At 37.4% G+C, this 23,057-nt stretch overlaps 1 protein-coding gene across 1 annotated transcript; it reads right to left on the bottom strand.

Annotated features, from left to right (window-relative positions):
• Positions 1 to 587: 587 nt before the first annotated feature.
• On the bottom strand, positions 588 to 21,684 carry LOC123245461 (sodium-dependent glucose transporter 1-like). The gene is given in 5 exon segments (XM_044674360.1): positions 588 to 843; positions 845 to 1,814; positions 4,726 to 4,842; positions 12,407 to 12,575; positions 21,643 to 21,684. Coding segments are annotated over 5 exon segments (1,542 nt in total). The 5' UTR covers positions 21,673 to 21,684.
• Between the last annotated feature and the right edge of the window lie 1,373 nt (positions 21,685 to 23,057).

The following is a 23,057-nucleotide window of genomic DNA, read 5'->3' as shown; positions in this document are numbered from 1 at the left end:
AGTGGTCAAAAAACAATACTTTCATTTTTTACAACAAGAAACTAAGACTTAGAGGAATTAAGTGATTTAAGCAAGATCAAAGAGCTAATTGGTAGTAAAAAGTTAGAAGTCCCTTGACTCTTAATGCAGGGCTTTTTCCATCACACCTTTTTTTCCTTTCTCATTATTATCAGAAATTTACTACAAATCAAAAATCAGAAGTATTACCATCATTTGTTCCAAGTTGAATGAACAGACATGTCTATACAATTTCAGTCCAGGGGAAAGTTTTTTGAGATAAGCAGAAGATTCGTTCATGAAGGCTTATCTTCTCTACAAGTATATTCTTGCATATTAATAATTTATTCTACTCTTCAATCTCTCTTAATAAAGTCACTTTTACTAGCCACATCTGACCATACCTGATCCTCCTTTAACTGTCAAAGAAACTAAGGTAACATGAAAACAAGAATGTTCATTTAGATGAAATCAGGGTTAAAAGTGCCAAACCCTAAAATGTATTTGAACATGTTAAGGATCTTCTCTGATTTGCTTCCTTAAATTCAGTGATTGTTACAGGGAATCAGTAACCAATCCATCTTTTACTGTTAGTCATTTTATTCCCAGTCTGTATTAAGGTGCTTCACAGGGGAGTTGCCAGTAATAACCAGAGAACTGAAAGGTATGTCATTTGACAATAATTGGCTAGAGATTTCTACTGGGGATTCTTTCAAATTTTTTCTAGATGTCTCTATTACTGAATTCCTCATCGTATTGTTCATTTCAATCATTTCAAAATCAGCTTCATTCCATTCTTCTTCAGCACCCTCTTCCACATCATCATCATTAAATTTAGAAGACAGCTTTCTGGTCTTCACTCCTTCTACTTTCCTGAATCTTGCTGTCAAGAGGGGCAGTGGCCAATTTGTACATGATGGAAAACAAAACAGCTGTTACCATAGCTGACCCCAAAGAAACATACAAAACCCCTGGAAGATGTGGGTATTTTCCTTGAAGTACTCCAACCACTGCAGGAATGGCCATTGATCCCAAGGCAGCACCAATTGCAAATAAAGCAGTAGATTTGCCTTTAATGGTCATGTATTGTTCAATCCAGGAAAGACCACTGGGATAAGTAGTAGCCATTGAAGCCCCATACACTGCAGTCGCCACCCAGAGACAAATGTGGTTCTTATCAAAAATCACCAGAAGCAGGGAAGAAGCCAAGCTGCCCACATGGCTTAACACAATCATGGTTCCAGGCCGCATACAAGTAGCAAAACAGATTGCCATGCCCCTGCAAGCAGCGAATGTCCCCCAGAAGGCAGAGTTTAAGCCTGCTGCTTGGCTTTCACTCATGCCAACATGGAATGTTGCAAAAGAGAAAATGTAAGCTCCAAAGGTGATTTCTGTTCCAACATAAAAAAAGAAAAACACAAAAAGGAGTCCAAGAAGAGCATTCTTATGTTTCACAGTTTGACATTTCTGAGTAGTTGCTTTTGTTTTCTCTTGATTTGGACTTTTTTGGAAAAATAAAATAATAAAGAATGGAAATGTCACCAAAACATAAGTTCCTATAACCATATAAGCCCAAAGCAAATTTTCATTAGCAGGTACTCCAAATATTACTTCAGAGTCGGCTACAGGTGGTGGGCTGAGCTCAGAGTAGTTTGACATGTCAGCTATCGTGTGGTTTTCAGAGGGCCCAGAACTGCCCAAAGCCAACTTCGCCAGTAAGGGAGCCAAAAAGGCCCCCAAGGCAAAAGTGAAATGCAAGGCCTGCAGATGAGGGGCTGCTTCACCTCTCCATATATGCAGGATGATCACATTGCTACCTACAAATAATAAAAAGAAATATATTTTTGTATTAAAAATTCTGTATGCTACTGTTATCTTAAAAGTCAATGGAGTATTCATCTTCAGAAAAGGTTTAGGTGTCAGAAAGAGCATATAAGAAATATAAACTACAACTTGCTAAGCCAAGAAGCAGGCCAGCATAGAGGAGTCAGGAAGATCTGGGTTCAAGTCATGCCTCTGATCCAAACTGCCCAGGGGGTCCTGGCAGCTCTAAGACCTTTGGTTGTAGAACAGTCACTAATCTGACCCACCCCCTGCCCAAATACCTCAGAGAACTCTGACAATTCTGTATCACTTAAGCTGTAGAAACAAATTCCATGGACACAATGAACACTGATATTTCCCTCCATGAATCTACCTAATTACACAAAGGCCATGATCTCTAAAGAATGCAAATGACCAAGTGACCCAAAGCACAATGGAGAGACACAGAGGGGTAACTTAGTACTCTGAGGCATGTAACCAACAAACTGGACACTAGGAGCAGCATGAAAGACAGCATGAACACAGGCATGATCAGAAAAGGAGAGAGACAAAGGGAAGCAGATGGAGAGTGGTCAGTGCTGAGATGATAACAAGCCATGGGATACTCAAAGGCTAACAGCAAAGAAGAAGGTCCATGGCACAAAGGGCAAAGCTTCTGTGCAGGTCTATAGAAGGAAAAGAATTGTAAACGAGGAGAAGCTCCCGGTGCTGGAAAAAGGACAACAGGTCTGACAAAGCAAACTGTGTTTCAAAGTAAAACATTCCACTCAGTTTTTAATCAACAGATAACCCTGAAATTCTCTAGAACTATTTTAGAAATATTACTTATGCACACACCAGGTCTAACAGGAGGCTTCCAGGACACTTGGATCTGACCATTTCAGGGTCTAACAAGACCCTCTAACACCTCCAACTACATGAAGGTCAAGCAATACAAACTGGTATGGTCTCTTGACTCTTCATAGATGTGCGGACAAACTGCTAATGGATAAAAGTCACACACTGAGCTAAGAGCCCAAAGTCAGATCCTCTGGTATTAGGGGGAGAATGAAACACAAAAGGCCACAGTGTGGATGGTGGATGAAACCACTTTACATATACTAGATGTGTATGTACACGTGTGATATGAAAGAGGTGCTAAAGCAATGAAAAGCTAGATGATTTGCCCAGGGTGTATCACAGGCAGGGCTTGAACTCAGGGCTTTCTCACTCCAAGAATGACCACCTGAAGGACAGCCATAAGGAAAAAAAATTGACTTATTCTATTTGGTCATTCTTAAAGACTGGTAAGTTACACAACAGTTGCTGATCTACATTAGTAGAAGTTTCTTCATTGGTGATAAAACCATAACTCCAGTCTACATACCTTTGTTTGTGTTTGTGTGTGCATGTATATAAAAATATATTTACATAATGCATATATTTGTATACACACAAAATTAAATGGCAAAAGGTTTAGTGGGTATCAAAGAGGTCAGATAATTCAGGAATAATTTATTGGAAGGACACAGGAATTTTGTACAGAAAAAAATGGAAAAAATGTGATAAGCAAGGCAAGGAACAGTTTTTTCTCTTTAGCTCTAATTACCCATGCATGTATTCCAACACAAGTAATCTAAGTCTATCCTGAACTTAATAGGCAAATCAGTGAATAATTAGTAAACATTCACTGAATTTCATCTTGCTAAGACTATAAGTCCAAATTTGGTTTAGGTTTTAATAATCACTTTGTACCAGAATAATTAAAATTTACTACTATTAAAATAGGGACATAGGAAGGTAAATTTGCAAAGGATACAGGTTGCAAATTAAGTCGCTCATGAAGCTTACAGATGGAACTCAAGGAAAGTGTTCCAAAAAGAGTGTCAGGAGAGAAAAGAGGACTCGAAGCCTGGAGGGAGAGTGGAGTTCCTGTTTTCTTTGGAAGTTGGAGAGAGTATTTCCTGGGAGGAGATAACTGACTTTTCCTGAGAGAAGCTGTTTGACCTGACAGTTGAGGCCCTCTGATCGGCTTTACAGACTCTGGCTAGATATTTCAACTAGATTAATATCTACTTCTACCTCTTGGTTCCTGATCTATTTAACCACATTTATTGCTATTCCTGTGAGCCAAACCAACCAGAAAGAGAGACTGTGCCTGTCTGTTTCAAAGAGACTTACAGCCTTTTAGCTGTAAGACCTTGGGTGACTCTGCCATACAGTCACCACCCTATCCAGCAAATCTGAACTATTCTTCCAATCACCTAGACTGTTTTGGGAGTGGCCATAGACAGGGAAGCTTGTTAGGGATTTTTAAGAAAAGATAGTCAGAGTAGGGTGTCAGATAGCCTGAAGCAAAAGAAGCCAGATTCTTGTGAATGTGTTATTTTTGGCGGGAGGAGTAATAGTAATATAGTGCTAGGGAAATTCCCTTGGCCCTCCTTCCCATTCCCTTTCCTTGTTTATATTTATTATATTAAACTTTTTTGTTATATAACTATAGTAGCCAGATTGCATTGTTCACAGTTTCAGGTCTGAGGCCTGCCATCTTGGGCCCATCAGCCTGACCAGACAGAGACACTTTTCAACTTACCATCTCTAAAAGTGTTACAATATACTTTTTTTCACTATTGTCATCTTATTTTGTTAACTATTGTCACCTCTCCAGGGTATCCTAACCACTAACACATATTGCTTATAAAGTAGGGTAGACACAAATCACAATAGTAGGCTCCCATACGCAACCTCACACCTGGAAAGGATTATGGTCATAAGACCAACACATTTTCAGGAACATATTGGAATGCTATATGGGAGAGTAACCTAGTTGATGATTTAAAAAGTTCATGTATTCTAAAAGAAGTTATCTTTTTCTTCGCTCTCTTCTCTCCTTCACCCAGGAATGATCACAGTAAATTCACTTACCTATGCTTACCATTCCAGTAGAAATTCCAAGGCCAGCCATCAAAACAACCAGTAATATTACTTTCTTGCAGAAAGGGAGAAGGTAGAGACCAAAAGATGTCCCCAGCACTGATAGAGCTGAAAGAAAAGTAAAAATCAGATACAAAACAAATATTCATGAGACCTCGACATCATAAAAAAATAAAATCTCATCTTGAGCATTTTAATCTAAAATTAGATCAAAGTAAAACTAGCCTATATTAAGGAATGAAGAACTTCAGCTTCTTAAAAAAGAAAGTCAGGGGCAGCTGGGTGGCTCAGTGGATTGAGAATCAGGCCTAGAGACAGGAGGTCCTAGGTTCAAACCCAGCCTCAGACACTTCCCAGCTGTGTGACCCTGGGCAAGTCACTTGACCCTCATTGCCCACCCTTACCAACTCTTCCACCTAAGAATCAATACACAGAAGTTAAGGGTTTAAAAAAAAAAGTCAGCCATGAGAAATCAGGAAATCTCATTTAAGGAAATAAACTTGAACAATTAGAGAAATAAACAAATTTCATTATTAACAAGCTAAGTATATATAAAAGCTCTACTTTTTATTCTACCAAAATGAGTTCATGGACTCCAGGTTAAAAACCTCTCCTTTAGCTCAACACAGAGCTGGATAGTCATTCATACTCTTAGAAGAGCTGCCAGGAAAGGACTTCACTACTCCAGCAGTCAATTATATTTCTAGGTAGTCCTAAGTGCTATCAAGTTTTTCCACACATCAAACCAAACTCTGTACAAGTCCACTTGTTACTCTAGAGTGGCATTATCAAAAAATGAAATAGGCTGTCTTGAGATGCAATGGGATTCCTCACTAGAGAGTGGATGATTGTTGTCAGGGACTGTAGCCAGAATTTTTGTTCCACAATAGTTTGGAGGAGAGTCTCTGAGGTCCTAACATTCAATGAAGTTTGCATCTCAGTTTGAATAAACTATGCTTGCTATGCATCTGAATGCATAAGACCCTTGTCTAAGTGTGTATGTGGAAAATCCAATTGTATGTTAATTGTGACTGTATATATCTAAAAGCATTTCAATGTGCGTGTGTCTGTTGAGGTACATGTGGAAAGATTAGCATGCATGTAGATATCAATCTTTCAGCTATGGCTAAAACTTCAGGCTCCTTTTCCTCAACTCCTATAATATTCAGCATAGAGGAGAGCTCGGGACTTATTTATTTTATTTATTTTTTCCTCAAATACACGACAAAACAATTTTTATAATTTTTTTTAAAATCTGAAACAAATTTTCACCGTCTCCCTCTCTCCCCTGATAAACAGTTTCATATAGATTGTACATGTGTACTATTGTAAAACATCTTTCCATATTAGTCATTTTGTGAAAAGAACTCAAACAAATAAATTGTAAGTGAAGAAATAAAGTGAAATATGTATTTGTCTCAATCTGCATTCATACTCAATCAGTTCTGTCTTTGGTGGAAGATGGTGTTTTTCATCATGATCAGAACCTATTTTTTTTAAAGATCATCCTTTACCAACATTTGTTAAGTGCCTCTTAACTAGCATTGCGCTAACTCTCCCAGAATCAAAGAACCCCAGGATTTGAGAACTGGAAGAGATTGGGGTGGCTCTGTATTTCAATCTATACTCTGTAAGGAGCCCATTCCTCCTTTGGACAGCTCTAATTGTTAGGGAGGTTTTCCTGACTCCAAGCCTAAATTCACTTCTTTGCAACTTCTACTCAGGACATACTTATAGAGAACTATTATGTACCCCACATGCACAGTCTTCACTTGCCCAGTTTCTTCAACTGATCCTAATGTAACAGACTAAACCTCTTTCACTGTCTTGGTCATCCTGCTCTAGACATTCTTCAATTTATCAGTATCCTTAAACTATGAGGTTGATGAGAGCAGAGTACAGTAGTACTATAATCTTCCTATTCCCAGATGATATTCCTCTCAATGAAGTTCAAGACTGATTTTGCTTTTTTGGGCTACTGCCTTATCTTTTTTATAGCTTCCATCTAACCATGCCTCTCCTATCTTGTATCTATGAAGTTGATTTCTTTTTGTACCTAAGGATAATACTTTTATCACTAATGGATTTCATTCTATTAAATTCAATCCAAATCTCTGGCCAATAAAGACTTTTTGGGATTCTGATTCTGTCATCCAATGTGTCTCCCCACTTAGTGGTCTTGTTGAATGGTTTCAGTTGTGTCTAATTCATCATGACACCATTTGAGGTTTTCTTGCCAAAGATAGTGGAGTGGTTTGAGAGTTCCTTCGCTAGCTCGTTTTATAGATGAGAAAACTGAGACAAACAGGGATAAGTGATGTGGGCAGGGTCAGAGAGCTAGGAAGTGTCTGAGGCCAGATTTGAACCCATGAAGAAGAGTCTTCTTGCCTAAGGCCCAACACTCTATCCACAGTTCCAGCAACTCCCTATCATGTTCTCATTTGCAAATTTGATGAGCATTCCATTTTTGTTTTTATTCAAGTCACTAACAAAGATGTTAAACAGCACAGTATCTAGCATAGATCCAGAGGGCATTCCACTGGGAAAGCTTCTTCCTTTGAACTATTAACAACCATTCTTAAGAGTCTGGCCATCAAGCCAGTTCTGCACACATCTGCTGGCAGATTGTCTAATCTTTTCTACATCTTCCCTACAATATGAGTATGAGGAACTTAGTCAAAAGCTTTGCTAAAATCTAGATTAAACTCCATCTACAGCTATCTGTGCCTCTTATCTGCTACTTTAGTAATCCTGTCAAAAAAGGAAATGAGGTTAATCTGACATGATCTTTCTTGATGAAGCCATGCTGTGTTGTCACCACTGCCTTATTTCTTTAATGATCCATAATTTTTCCAGGAATCAAACAAGCTCAGTGACTGAGAGTTTGCTGACTGTTCCCTCTTTTTAAAACTGCGATCTTTGTACTTCTTGTGGAACTCCTGCTGTTTTCCACCATCTCTGGTTATCACTGATAGTGGTTTAGGATCACATTTGCCATTTATTTCAAGGCTCAAAGATGTATTAATGTATTTCATCTTATCCAAGTGACCTGAATTCACTAGCCAGGCACTCTCTTATTATCTCTTCAGCTATCAATTACCTGTGAGTCATTTTTGTTTCGTCATTTTCAGTATTCCTTAGCAGAGAAAACAGAAGCAAAATAAAAATTAAGGGGCTTTGCCTTTTCTTTTGTCAGTTATCAGTGTCCCATCATCCCTAAGTAAAGGTCCTATCACTTCTTGGATGATTTTTCTTTCAAAATAGCTTTCTTTTAAAAACAAAACTTTCATATCTGACCTAAAATACTTCCTAGTGATGTGACCTTAGGCAAGTCACTTAACCTCACTGCCTAGCCCTTAGGGCTCTTCTGTCTTAGAACCAATACATTGTACTGATTCTAAGATGGAAGGTAAGAGTTTTTTAAAAGAGAAAGAAACCAAGCTCTTTTTTGATGTACTTAGCCTTCAACTCATTCTGAGCTATTAATAGGGTAATGTAGGCTCTTAAGAGTCATCCTTTGATACATGGTCATCCAAATCTTCTTTGCTTTATAGATGTCTCAGATGTAGAAGACTCATTAATGCCTTTATACACTTTACAATCTACCATAAGAAACATATCTGCTCAAAACAATCAGAAGACAATAACTAAGCAGCACATGAAACTAATAAAATGAGATATCTGCAGACCTTAAAGCATTATATTGCTGTAAACTTATTATTATTCTGCAAAAAAAACCCCCAAAAAAACAGAATACTAAAAGGCAAAGAAAACCTAGGTTAATCTAACTAAAACGCAGGCATCGGAGCCCTGGTCAGATCCCATATATATTCAGTATAGAGCAGCACATTTTCAAATCATATGATGAAAATGGAGGGACACTTTGCCCAGGATGAATAGGAGAGTTAAAACTGAGGTATGAAGATCATTCAAAAGCACGGTGGTTGTCTAACCTAGAAGAGAGAACATTTCATAGTGGATGGAGCAGTAGACATAAAGTTAAGAAAATTAAGAGTTTGAATCATGCCTCTAATATCTCTGTGACTCCTCTCTAAAATAGGGGTAATAATGGTAACTACCTTACAAGATTGTCATGAGGAGTCAAATAAACTTTATAAATATGAACTATGATTATTAGTCAAATATTGGAAGAGCTGTCAGACCTATTCTTCTTAGTCCCAACTGGTAAAACTGGACCAATAAGAGAATTTCTAGGGAGCATGATTTCAGTTTAATGTATGTTAAAATGATTCTCAGACTGCAGAATGATTAGCAGCTCCACAGCTCAACCTGTGGGGGTTGGGAAATCTTAAAGCCAGTTGTATCAGTCCCCCAGCAGGCAGGAACTTAGAGAATCCTTAACAAAGAGGGCCCAAGCCCAATGGCACCCCTGTGGATTTCAACTAGATATCTTTTCAGATGTTATATATGGATAAGATGGTATACTGCCAATAATGTCAAGTTGATAGGGAATAATTCACAGGCTAGAATTTGTGTGGAAAGCCTATGAGAATCCCCCATAGTAAGGGGATTCTCCCAACTACCAAATTCAGACAGTATGGAAAACTTCTTTTGAAAGACCAAACAGCGAGATGACTAAAGCTTCTTTATATCAGGTAACTTCTTTAATTAACTGAGGAAGGTATAAACTAAGGATATTGGGATCTTAGGTAAGATGGGGAAGGAGAGAGGATTAAAGGAAGTCTAACACTAAAGCTAAATGAGTAAAATCTAGGCCATCCCCTTTCAGGGAAAGCCTTTGGTGGAATTCCACACTCAGCTTGGTTACAGCTTCTATTCACTAGCTGATGGATGACTGAGCTAGTTAGGAGAGATGGTGATAAGTAGCTGATGTTGGTCTTCTAAGGTGATTTGTTAAAGTTGATGTAGAACATAACTTGATTTTATATATATATATATATAAATTATTGTAATATATATAAATTATTGTAATATATTACAAAATATTGCAAATATATATGTGTATATATATATATTGCAGAGTGCAGTTTATATATGACAGAGATTGACCAGAACTGCTAGACACAGCATTGTGGATCAGGCTAATCACAATCCTGGAAAGGATTATAGGGTTCAACAGAGACCTATCAAAAAACCTCCCTTCTACCCTTTCACCCAAACTCAGGACTAAGTTGGTTTGCCTGGGATTCACCTGCTTTTATAGTGCTGCTCTAATAGTCTTTCAACTGACTCCTGGCTTCTTTGGGGTTCTAAACTCTGAATCCCAACTTGATGTTGCTTATAGAAAATGGCCACTTGCAAAAAGATGGCTACACATAAGGAAGAATTTTCTAATACTTGCAAATGGCCAATAATAGAATGGAATGCATTGTTAGGTAGGAAATTTGCCATCACTGAAAATCTTTAAATACAATATGAATAACTACTCATCAGAAATGTCATAGAGAGACTATATTTCAGGTAATAGTTGGATTAAACGATGTCTGTAGCCTCTTCTGATTCCAAGATTTGGTTCTATTAACATTCATAACACCTGACCCCTTAATTAAACAGAAGGAGTTATTTCATTAAAATAGCACTTCTTAATCTTTATGGGCTACAAAATATAAAATCATCTAAACACATATACTGCTATTGTCCATAATCAAACTGCATAGGATTAAACTTTATAGTAATAATATACAATAGAAGAGGAAATTACAGGATTTGTTTTCAACTCATAAGAGAAGATGAGTGTTTTCTATCCCTTTTTTTTCTGATAAAAAATTGATCAAATGTATTGAAGAAAAAGCAATGATTTCTTCCAACCCAAACAACAGTTTTACTCCTAAGATTACAAGAACTCAACTTTATAATAGCATTGGGGATAGTTTAGGATTATAGCATCTGAGATGCAAGAGATCTAAAAGGTCAAGTTCAACTTCTACATTTTACAGATGAAGAAACCAAGCTCCAAAAAGTTTAAGAAAACTACTCAGGGTCACTCAAAAGGCCAGGGATAAAGGGCATAAAAGCATGATGGTGAGATGGAGAACAGAAGACAGATCACTTTCATAGTCTTCACTTGTTCCAGACCCTATAACAACAGTTATCTCTTTGGGAAAATTATGATTTTTAAAATTAAATCTGGTAAAAAAAATCTAAAAAACTATTATCTTCAATTCTCAAATTTTTTAATCCATTCGGGGGAAAAAATGGCTTCTTATTTTCAACAAAAAGAATTTCAATTTTTAACTGTTAAGAATCAATATAGTACTTCGTGACTTTAATGTAGATCAAATCTATAATTTAGGGGGGCAGCTGGGTAGCTCAGTGGAGTGAGAGTCAGGCCTAGAGACAGGAGGTCCTAGGTTCAAACCCAGCCTCAGCCACTTCCCAGCTGTGTGACCCTGGGCAAGTCACTTGACCCCCATTGCCCACCCTTACCAATCTTCCACCTATGAGACAATACACCGAAGTACAAGGATTAAAAAAAAAAAAAAGACAAACAAATCTATAATTAAAAAAAAATCTGAACCATGCATCCTCTAATGTTAAAAGGCTTCTCCACAGATTTCAAAGGTGAAGAAATTCCTTAACTATCACATACAAAAAATATGCAGAAGTCAGCAAACACCCATTCACTCTTCATCATAGCTAGATGCTTTTTCCTCAAATGCCATCTACAATTGACCTAGCCCTATGATCACAGAGCCAGAAAGGGTGACTAGGAACTTCTTCAGATCTAAAAAGGTCCCACCAAATCAATCTTGACTCAGTATGAGCTGTTTAGTCTGAAGAAGAGAAGACTTCTAGAGAAAATGATAGCTGTCTCTTAATTCTTGAATGGCTGTCAAGTGAAAAAAGAATTAAAACTTTCACTGATTGGTCCCAAAAAGGCAGAACTAAGAAGAAAGGGTAAATGTTGTAAAGAACAAGACTTTATCTTGATGAAAGAAAAAACTTCCTAACAATTAGAGTTGTCCAGAAATGTACCAGACTGTTGTAGCATGTATTTGAAGGTTAATATTGGTCTTCAAGTGGAAGCTGATGAGGATATGTTGGCAACCCTGAAACTAGTCATGTTAAGGTATGACTTGCACTAAAAGGACTCCTGAGTTTTCTTCTGATTTTAAGAATTTATATAGTCCTGGTTTAAAAGACTCTACATTCCATATATTATCCAAGGTAAAAGTGACTTTCTGGGTATACCTAAGGATCCTAGACACTGCATAGAGGTGACCTATCTCCCCAACAAAAAATCAGCTTCCTATCTAAGGAACAAGATGTGAGAAATTCATTTTGCAAAACTCTCTTACATTCCAGAATTACACCAGCTACTTAACAAGTGCTAAGTAAAAGATGTGAACAAAATATCTTAATACTGTATATACATATACATAAGTAGCTATCAATTCCTAGGTTAATATTAGCTTTCCTATTTTTAATTGCATCTGTGATTTTACCAGTGTAAGGAATCCAAATGAGAAACTCCTTCTTATCAAAGAAGATCAGCATCTGCTCTAAAATTTAAAGTCTTAGAATTGCCTGGGGCACACCAAGAAGCTAAATGCTCAGCCTGTATGAGTCAAAGGCAAGACCTGAAACAAGATCATCTTGCCTAAGGTTAGCTTTCTCCATAGACATTAATACAAACATTATAACTATTGACAAGCCACAGAAAAAAACCTGTTTCAAGTACTCTACTTACCCAAAATTAAAATATGATTGAAGCGGTCAAAGAGAATTCCACCAATCAAAGAACCACCTAGAGACCCACAGGCACGGCCCACAAAAATATAAGAAATATCACTGATGTTTTGGTTCACATTTACAGCCAAGTCTTGAAATGTTGGTCCTAATATAGCAGAAGCCATACCCTAGAAATTAAAAAAAAATTTACAATCATTCAGTTACTACATATACCTATATGGTCTAGAATGGGCATTTTTTATCCACTTGATTTTTCCTATGTGAACTGTTAGGATGACCTCTTCAGACTGTTTATGAATCCCCTTAAGGAAATATTACAATGTTTCTGATTGTCCAGATCATGATATACAGATGGATGATGCCCACCGAGCTGTTCTGTTAGAACATATATTTGAATGAATAAAAAAGCATTTGCTTATCACTTACTATGTTCAAAGCATTGTGGGAAGTACAATGGATACAAAGAGAAATGTTTGGATAATCCTTGCTCTTAAGGAACTCACATTCTAATGTGAGAGACAACACCCAGAGGTTTCAGCTACAAGTTGGATAGTCAGACTCCAAGTGCCCCTTTAAGGGAAAAAGGCAAAGCAAAAGTGTCTTCTTCAAATGTCATTTCTTTTGTTTAAATTTGTTTATTTCTTTCTGAACTTAATAAATGCCAAATAAAACAAACATTTCCATATACATAGAACAAAAAATTACTGGTCTTAAAACTGCAAATCCCTAAAACACAGCTTCCTTTTCTTTAAAAGTGTATATAATCCAATCTATAGTTTTCAAAGCTATCTTATCTATATGATTCTTTACAGTCTTCCTTCTGTTCTCTTAATTTAAAAAAAAAGACACCCTAAATAACCCTTTTTCTTTTCTTTTTTACTACCCTACCCCTATCTTCAACCTACCATCACCATCCCATCTCCCTCAGAAAAAAATAAAGGAAATAAAAGCTCCTGCAACAAATATTCATAGTCAACAAAACTAATTCCCACACTGTCTATATCCAAAAATGTCTCATTCTTATCTTGAGCCTATCAGATCTGTCAAGAAGGGAATAGCAGGCATCCCCCCCCCTCCTATGAAATCATGGTAGCAGAGTTCTCAAGTTTTTTGAAGTTATTTTTCTTTATAATGTTGCTATTATTGTAAACTGTATATTGGCCTTTTGGCACTGCTCACTTCACTCTGTATCATTTTCTGATAATCCCAGATTTCTTTGAAACTATCCTTTTCATTATTTCTTATGACATAACATTCTATCACATTCATATGCCACAATTTGTTTAGCCATTTCCCAAAAGATGGTCAGCTATTTCTTTGCTACTACAAAAGAGCTGCTATATTTTTTGTATATATGTCCTTTTCTTCTTGCTTTGGTTTCTTTGCAGTATATAGGCCTAATAATGGTATAACATGGTCAAAGGGCATATATAATTTAATGACTTTGATAGAACAACTGTTTTCCAGAATGGGTAGGTCAATTCACAATTCTACCAACCCTTAATGTTATTTCCACTGATAACAGCCTATCTACTTCTTAAGTTGATAATGCCAAGGACACTGAGGTAGAGAACTTTTTTTTCCAATCTTTAATACCTGTGGGCTGCTGAAAAGGCTGAGTTTATAATGTCTGCTTTTCAGTGGAAGTGGACTGGAAGCTGATGTTAGAAGTTGTGGGAATGGCAGGCTCCTTGTCCTCAATGGTTACTTACTTTGATGACTGCTACAAGCAGGGTTAGAAATAAGACCAATGAATGTACAAGAACACTGTAATTCCCAATATTGGGACTTTGACTGTCTCCACTGGGGCCAAAGGGAAGTGATAGTCAAGAGGGTTATGGTGGTTTGACTCATCACCACATGCCACCTCCTATCACTCCATCAGAATGCTTTGCTGATTCAGGTAGGCTGGCTTGTCTGCCCCATAGGTGGCAATGGATCAGCAATAGGTGGTAGTAGTGTTGTTCCCTTTGATAACAGCTGTGATGACTGGGCTGGAAACAGAACTGGTGGTCTGCTAAGGCTATTCCCCGGGAAATCGAATACAAAATCATGGTCTGTCTACAATAGGGTTTAAGGAGAATTAGAAACTGCAATTGAACACTAAACTCAGTTCAGGTTAAATGAACAGAATGGGACAGGTTGAATTGCATTTATGAAACTGCGTAATGTATTCTTTTTTAAATTTCTTTATTATTTATTTTTAACATTCACTTTAAAAATTTTTTTGAGTTTGAAATTCTTCTCCCTTCCCTCCTTCCATCCATTGTAAAGGCAAGAAATGTGATATCAATTATACAAGTGAAATCATGATAAATATATTTCCATAGTACTCATGTTGCATAAAAAAGGCAACAAAAATAAAGTGTACAAAAAATGCATCAATCTTCATTCAGATTCTATTAGTTCTTTCTCTGGAAGTGGATAACATTTTTCATCATGGGTCCTTCAGAATTGTCTTGGATCACTGTACTGCACAAAATAGTTAAGTCACTCACAGTTGACCAACTTTAGAATATAACTTTTTCTGTGTGTTCTGCTTTTACTCACTTCACTTTTCATTAGTTCACACTGAGTCTTCCCAAGTTTTTCTGAAACAATTCTGGTCCAGAGGGAAGAGTCAAGATGGTGGTTCAGTAGCAGCAAAAGCTGAAACCCCTCTGAGAATTCTTTCAAACCGGTCTTTGAAAAGTGTCTCAAAACAACATAAGACAAAAACCAACAGCAAGATGAAGTGAGGGGGCTCTCCTAGTGAATAGTAGAGTCAATTTTCGTGGGATAAGGAGGAAACAGAGGTAAAACTACACACAGAGAAGTGCTGGCCAATCACCCCTGCACCTACTGTGCCAGGTTCTGAGCCTGGGTATAGGCCAACTTTGGGATCCCAGGACCCAGAATACACCAACAACAGAGCAACAACCCCCCATACTCAAAGACTCAAGCCCTGGTACCAGCCCATAGTGAGACATAGTGCTTGACCCTTTCAAGCCTACCTGTGGTGAAGCCATTAGCCCCAGGGAAAATAACTGAGAGTGCTGAGTCCTGCAAGCCATCAGCTAGAGGCAGAATCATCAATTTTTAGAATTCCTAATCCACAGGCCAAAAAAGACTAGGAAAATGAGCAAACAGCAAAAGAAACACATAACCATAGAAAATTTCTATGGAGATAAAGAGCAAGGCACAGAATCAACAGGGGACAGTGAAATCCAAGCAAGCACATTTAAAACTTCAAAGAAAAATGGGAATTGGTCTCAGGCACTGGAAAAACTCAAATAGGAATTTAAAAATCAAATAAGAAATGTGGAAGAAAAATGAAACTATCCTGCTTATTATTTCTTAAAGCATAATAGTATGCCATTACAATCATATACCATAACTTTGTTCAGTCATTCTTCAATTGATGAACATTTCCTCAATTTCCAAAACTTTGCCATCATTAAAAGAGCTGCTATCAATATTTTTCTAAATATGGGTCCTTATCCTTTTTCTTTGCTCTTTTTGGGAGACAGATCTACTAATGGCATTGCTGGATGAAAGAATTTTATAGTTTTGGATTTCTCTAATCAACACATAGCACTTCGAAGGGCACCAGGCTTTCCTCCAAAACAAATATCTTTTTAAAACCAAAATTCTTTTTTTTAAACTCACAGCTATTTATTCTTCATTCAGTTATGTTAGACTATTGAATTTGGCTTTACAGTCATCCAAGGGGTTTCTATTTTCTCTTTCTTTCAACTTTTTTTATTTTAAAATTTTATTTTATTTTTCCCCAATTACATGTAAAAACAGTTTCCAATATTTTTCAAAGAATATTGAATCTCAATCTTCTCCTTCCCCTACTCCTCCCAAAACTCCCATTCCCCTTGAGTTGGTAAACAACTTCAGGTAGATTTTACATGTGTAATCGGGTAAAGCATTTTCCATATTAATTCTCCTGTAAAAATTCTTCCAGTTGATTTGCCTCATGATTATGTGGTTAACAAATTGTGGAGATTTCAAAGGCCAGACTCCTAAGTCCTACATTAACTATTCTCAAAGTGAAAGCAACCTGCTTCAACATCAATCAGTGGTTAGATCATTAGGAATGATTTTTTAAAAGGTTTACCTTTGCTTTCGCTTACATTCTACAATATCAAAATTTACCAATACTGAAGATGGTCTATAATAGAAATCTGAATCTCTAAACTCAAGTCCTTGCATAGTCCACAAATTATATAGTTATTAAATTTCCCCAGACCCTAGTATACATAGCCTACTAACAATAAACTTAGCTTTTCTTCTATGTATTTTAAAAATGTTTTTAATCATTCACTATGCTAAAACTGAGTCCTTATACATTCTTGTTGTCTAGAATTTGCTAGGGTAGAATGCTTAATGTATATAGATATATGTCTGTTTTCAACCTTGTTCACAAGTACTTTTACTGTGTTCTTACTAGCTATCTTTGGTTATGCTCAACATAATCCCTATTATTTCATTATTGTTCAAAAAAATCATTATTTTGAAATCCTGAAGTTTTCTTTGTGTCTATATGAAAATAGAGTAAGTATCCTTTGTTATCTTATTTTCCAATATTAGTTTTTTGGAAATTTTTCTAAATTTGATCTAAAAACCACTATTATCTTAGAATTTAACATTTTATTATGAAATAAAATGTATTTATTACATGTTTTATCATATTCAAGTAGAGATTGTTAACTATAAAAGGTACATTAGAATGTCTTCTCATTTTAATGAAAAAAAATGAAGCTGGTATATTGGATTTATTGATTCATGGAAGGAAGTAATTTTTTTCCAAAGAAACTTGGTGAAACTGTAAATAAGAAATGAAAAGGTAGGAAAAGCTATTTTTCCCTCAGCATCCTAAATTGATAGTATGCAAACCAATATGTCCCAGATGACCAATGCATGTTGCCACACACTATACATAGGTAAAAGAACGATTTCAAGATAAAGTCAGAGAGCAAGAAAAGTTCATTTCAGATTCATGTTACAAAACTAACCTTTAGGAAACTACTATTTGTCCAAGAAATTGGTTTGCCAAAGCAAAGAATATCCAATTATCTGAAAAGGCTATTAAAATACTCCTCTCTTTTCCAACTCTGATTTATATTTGATTGGAGAGCAGTGTCAAAAATTCCCAAATCTCCATTTTAAGAAGAGATTAAGCACAGATATCTCCTCATTTTTTGCCTGCCTCTAAGGTAGCTATTCAATCTTGTCCAACTCTTTGTGACCCTGATGGGGTTTCTTGAAAGATACTGGAGTGGTTTACCATTTTCTTCTCCAGCTCATTTAACAGAAGAACTGAGGTAAACAAAATTAAATGACTTGCCCAGGATCAAACAGCTGAGTGTGACAATGTCTGAAGTTAAATTTGAACTCAAGCCTTCCCGACTCCAGATTCTGAGTACTATCCAATGAGTTACCTAAATGCCTTTGGACTGCACCAATACTTTAGGACTTCTCTGACTTCTCTACCTTCCCCACCTTGATGTGTCTTCCTCTAGGTAGATAAATTTTCCCCATTAACCTCCCTTTTCAGCTTCCTTTTTGGTATTATCATCCCCACATTAGCTAGTAAGCACCTGGAGAGTTGGATTTGCCTTTCTTTTTTTCATTTTTTATTACCAGCACTTACAATGGGGTCTGGCAAATAGTAGGGGTTCAATAAATGTTTATTGACTATTGATTGTATCTGTGAGGCCAGATTTTCTTCATATACTTCAACCAAAACAACATATTGAATTCAGAGATTTGCAAAAATATTAAGATAAAAAAAACCACTCTACTTTACTTTTGTTTTAGATAAGTTTTAATTAAAATCGTTATGTTAGACAATGTTATGTCAACATGGAATGGGATTATGATTGGTATTTTAGAGGAATAGATGAATTTTCAATTTTTTATCAGTTTGCTAATTTCTCAAATAGTAAATATCAAAAGATATAACACATATAAACAAAAGCTTATGGAAGTTCATTTTTAAGAATGTAAATGGGTCGTGTGACCAAAAATTTTGAGAACTGAGATATATATATATATATAGAGAAAGATATATAGATATATATATAGAGAGAGAGATTGCCTGTAATAACGTTTCATCTGGTTTTTACTACAAACTGCTGATATTTCTGAAAGGAAACAAAGTCATTTGGGAGATAGTGATAGCAGGGAAATGGCAATGGATTTGGAATTAAGGGACCTAGGTTAGACTAAACAAGTCATGAATTCTTTCTGAGCTTATTTAATCATCTCTGAAATAAGCAATCTAGATCGAATCAGGAAGGTCTCTTTCTAATCAACTATTATCCATTGGTTATCTATCCTGTACAATGTGTACAAGCATAAGAGATATTATTCTGGATTGCAGAAAGACTTTTCTAATCTAGAAAACAATGTAAACCTTTTTTAGTCTTAATTTGACTGAAATGCAAGGACTTCAATCAGGTTGCATGTAGTATTATTGTTCTTAATAATACTTGGGGAAAGGGAATTACTACTCAAAAACCCCACTTAATTAGCAGACAATATCTATGAAAAGTCATTTTACAAAAAAGCTTCTAGAAGGAAATTTCTAATAAATGTTATTCCAAAAGGAAACAGCATCCAGTAGAACCCTAAGTAACAGACATTTTCCACAGGAAATTCAACACTTTAAATAAACATCTTAGGGATCCAGAAAAGCATGAGAAAACAATAATCACAGATTTAGGTCGAGAAGGACCTAAAATCATTCTAATCCAACTACTTCATTTTATAAATGAACAAGGAAAACAGAAGCCTCAGAAAGGCAGGTAACCTTGCCCTGAAGTCAAACATTCAGTAAACAACAAAAATGGGATTTGAATACAAGCCCAGGTCTCTTTCCACTAGAAAGCAAAGCTTGTGCCTCCTTTTAACAAAACTGACTTGGTTCCAGTTGAAGTATGCCCTCTAACCCTTAGGGGACTCATCATAAATCTAATCATACACACCTCGCCAGGGCTAAGGTCATTTCATCTCTTAGCCAACAGTGGCAGGTCTCAAAACCAGAAAATGAAGATCCAGTCACAAAATGCAGAACCTGATGGAGCCCCCAAGGGACCATCTAGTCTAACCCCTTCGTTTTTCAGTTGAAGGACACAGCTAAATAAATGACCCTAGAAGTGTCGAGGGTGCAAGGAAGAAAGGTAGGTGAAATATATTCATAACAGGGGAGCCATCCCAGGCTGGGGCTCTAATCAATAATTAATCAATAAAATCTAATCAAAATGCCAACTCTGTGTCGGGGGAGCCCAGCAGGTAAGGGGCCACGTGCTGGCAAGAGCCACACTGAGTTGAGTGGCTCAAATGAGTCGTGGGGCAGGTGAGCACCTCAGGTAAACACATTTCCACTTCTGCAACAGCATTCCAGGGGAAGCTTATTAGCAGGATTTGGGGAAGTAGGAACCTGGAGCTCTAGAATACAGCTCCATTTTAAGGCACTCCTCCTTTAGCTTGGTTAAGGTAACTGTCAAATAAAACTGGTGGAGTAGGAAGAAAAATCCTGGGGTTTATAATGAATTTGGGAGGAAGGAGAAAGATGAAACTGGAAAACACAGGTGGCTGCTAAGGGACACAATAGACAGAGCATGTACAGTAAGGAAGGAAGACCCTTCATTCAAATCCAACCTCACACCATTACTAGCTGTATGATCCTGAGCAAGTCACTTAATCCATGCCTGTCTCAGTTTCCCCATCCATAAAATGGGGATACCCAATAATGCCCTTACTTCCTGGAGTTGCTGTGAGTATCCAATGAGATAATGTTTACAAACCTTAAAGTACCAAGTGAGTGAGTTATTTCAAGGATATAGCAGAGTAAGGGACCACACACACACACACACACCTCCCAGAGGATGCCCATTAAATGTCTCTAGGTTGATCAAGATAAATTCAAAATGGGAAAATGACTTAAATATAAAGAGGGAAATTATAAGTAAATTGGATGAACATAGAATAGTATACCTGTCAAAACTATGGGAAAGGAAAGAATTTAAGACCAAGAAAGAGATAGAGAACATTACAAGATGTAAAATGAATAATTATGATTATATTAAATTAAAAAGGTTTTGTACAAACAAAACTAATGCAACCAAAATTAGAAGGGAAGCAACAAACTGGGGGGAAATTTTTAAAGCAAAAATCTCTGACAAAGGTCTAATTTCTCAAATTTATAAGGAACTAAGTCAAATATACAAGAAATCAAACCATTCCCCTATTGACAAATGGTCAAGGGATATGAAGACAGTTTTCAGATGAAGAAATCAAAACTAACAAATAATCACATGAAAAAAGTATCTAAATCCCTCCAGATTAGAGAAATGCAAATCAAAACAACTCTGAGGTACCACCTCGCACCTAGCAGATTGGCCAATATGACAGTAAAGGAAAATAATAAATGTTGGGAGGGGATGTGGCAAAATTGGGACACTAATGCATTGCTGGTGGAGTTGTGAATCGATCTAACCATTCTGGAAGGCAATTTGGAATTATGCCTATATGGCTTTAAAAGAATGCATATGCTTTGATCCAGCCATACCACTACTAGGTTTATACCCCAAAGAGATAATAAATGTTGTACAAAAATATTCATAACAGCACTTATAGTGCCAAAAAAAATGGAAAATGGGGGGAATGTCCCTCCATTGTGGAATTGATGAACAAACTTGTGGTATGTGATGGTGATGGAATACTATTGTGCTATAAGGAATGATGAACTACTTGATTTCTATAAGAACTGAAAAGACCCCCATGAACTGATGCAGAAGGAAATGAGCAGAACCAAGAGAACACTGTACACAGAAACTGAAACACTGTGGGACAATCAAATGTAATCGACTTTGCTACTAATAGCAATGCAATGATCCAGTACAATCCAGAGGGGCCTATGAAAAAGAATGCTATCCACACTGAAAGAACTGTGGGAGTAGAAATCCAGAAAAAAAACAAACAAATATCACTTGTTTATATGGGTATATGTTTTGGGGCTTTGGTTTTAAAAGATTATTACAAAAAAAGGCTAATATGGAAATATGTATCAAGTGATAACACAGATATAACCCAGTAGAATTGCTTGTCAGCTCCGGGGACTAGGGGGTAGGGGGAGAAGAGAAGAAAGACACTATATCATGTAACCATGGAAATAGATTAAAAAAAATGTTTTTAATTGAATAATAAATAAATGTCTCTAGCCGGGCCCTCTGCTCTCACCATCCCCAGGAAAGAAGCGTACAGCACCATGGAGGTGACCCAACGGAGAACGAAGCAGGTTCCACATTTCCCGTCACTGCCGCCTTCAACCACGTACACTTTGGCGTCAGTCTCCAGCCGCTCCCCAGTCCCGGTGGGCCCCGAGGGGAGGAGCCGCTGTCCGGCCAGGGCCGGGGCCCCGTTGTGCTCTAGCTCCAGCTCCAGCTCCTCCAGCTCTGTGGTGCCAAAGAAGCAGCCGGACCAACACACGCCGCTGACTGCTGCTGCTGCAACTGCAGAGCACTACCGGAGCCATAAAGGACGGCCACCCCGGCTCCACCCTCTCAGGTGCACCCTGACCTGCCCTCGCGGACCCTCCACCAGCTGGTTCCATCCTCCACTGTAGCTGAAGACCTGCTGAACAGCCCACACGCTCCCCTCCAGGTTCAGGGTGCAACCTCGAGGACTCCTTTCAACTCCTAGCTTCAGTACCCCATCCGACAGGAAGTTGATAAGGAGTTGCTAAGGAGATCGTAAGCCTCGCCTCTCGTTCAGTCTTCAAGTCCTAGCCCCGCCCATGTAACGGTTACGGTTATTGGTTACAGACTCTGGCTAATCTGAAAGATGACAGCTACTTCCTTCAGTGCTCCCACAGTGGAGCCGAGTCCTCCCGAACCGTCGAACTGTCATCTCTAGCAGGCTTGGTAGAGGGCCAGGACCGCGACGAGGAGGAAGCGGCAAAAATATACACGGGCCGGGGAGAAAGGAGAAGACGGCCCAGGAAGACTCTTAACCTGACTGAGACTGTGAGGGGCAGGAAACCCTTTCCCACTTCCTGTAGACTTTCCCTTCCTCCTTAACTCCCGCCCCCAGGACCCTTCAGTGCTCCTGGGATCTGCCTGGGACCCAACGTTGGCTGAGGTAGCTGCGGGAAGTGCAGAGACCCAGTCCATTCCTTTTTTTATTTTCGAAATAAATCATTTTGGATTTCATTTTCTTTTATAAGTTAATGATGAAAATCATATTAAAACAATAAAATATGTTGTGTAGTCGTGTGATTTTTAAGCTCTATTTGTGAATTTTTAAATCTTAAATTGGCTCAATTTTATCCCTTTAATCACAGAATTTGAGAGTTGGAAGAGACCTCAATAGTTATCTAGAACAACCCATAAAGGAATACCTGTCATATGGTCCTCCAGCTTCTGCTTGCTTGAAGATTTCCAACAAAGGAACCCACAACCTCTCTAGGCAGGCCTTCCATTTTTATAGCTCTTATTAGGAAATTAAGAATGTTTCCCCAGCATCAATTTTCTGAAATAATAAAAAAGAAGAAAAACTTGATATATCTTACACTATAAGCAATGTTGAGTTTTATTTGTCCTGGCCACAATTTTTTTTAGTTGGTAAAGTTGATGTAGAAAAAAAAAATTGCAATC

This window comes from Gracilinanus agilis, chromosome 4 (genome assembly GCF_016433145.1).
Source record: "Gracilinanus agilis isolate LMUSP501 chromosome 4, AgileGrace, whole genome shotgun sequence".
Taxonomy (NCBI): domain Eukaryota; kingdom Metazoa; phylum Chordata; class Mammalia; order Didelphimorphia; family Didelphidae; genus Gracilinanus; species Gracilinanus agilis.
This window is presented reverse-complemented; position numbering and strand designations above follow the sequence as displayed.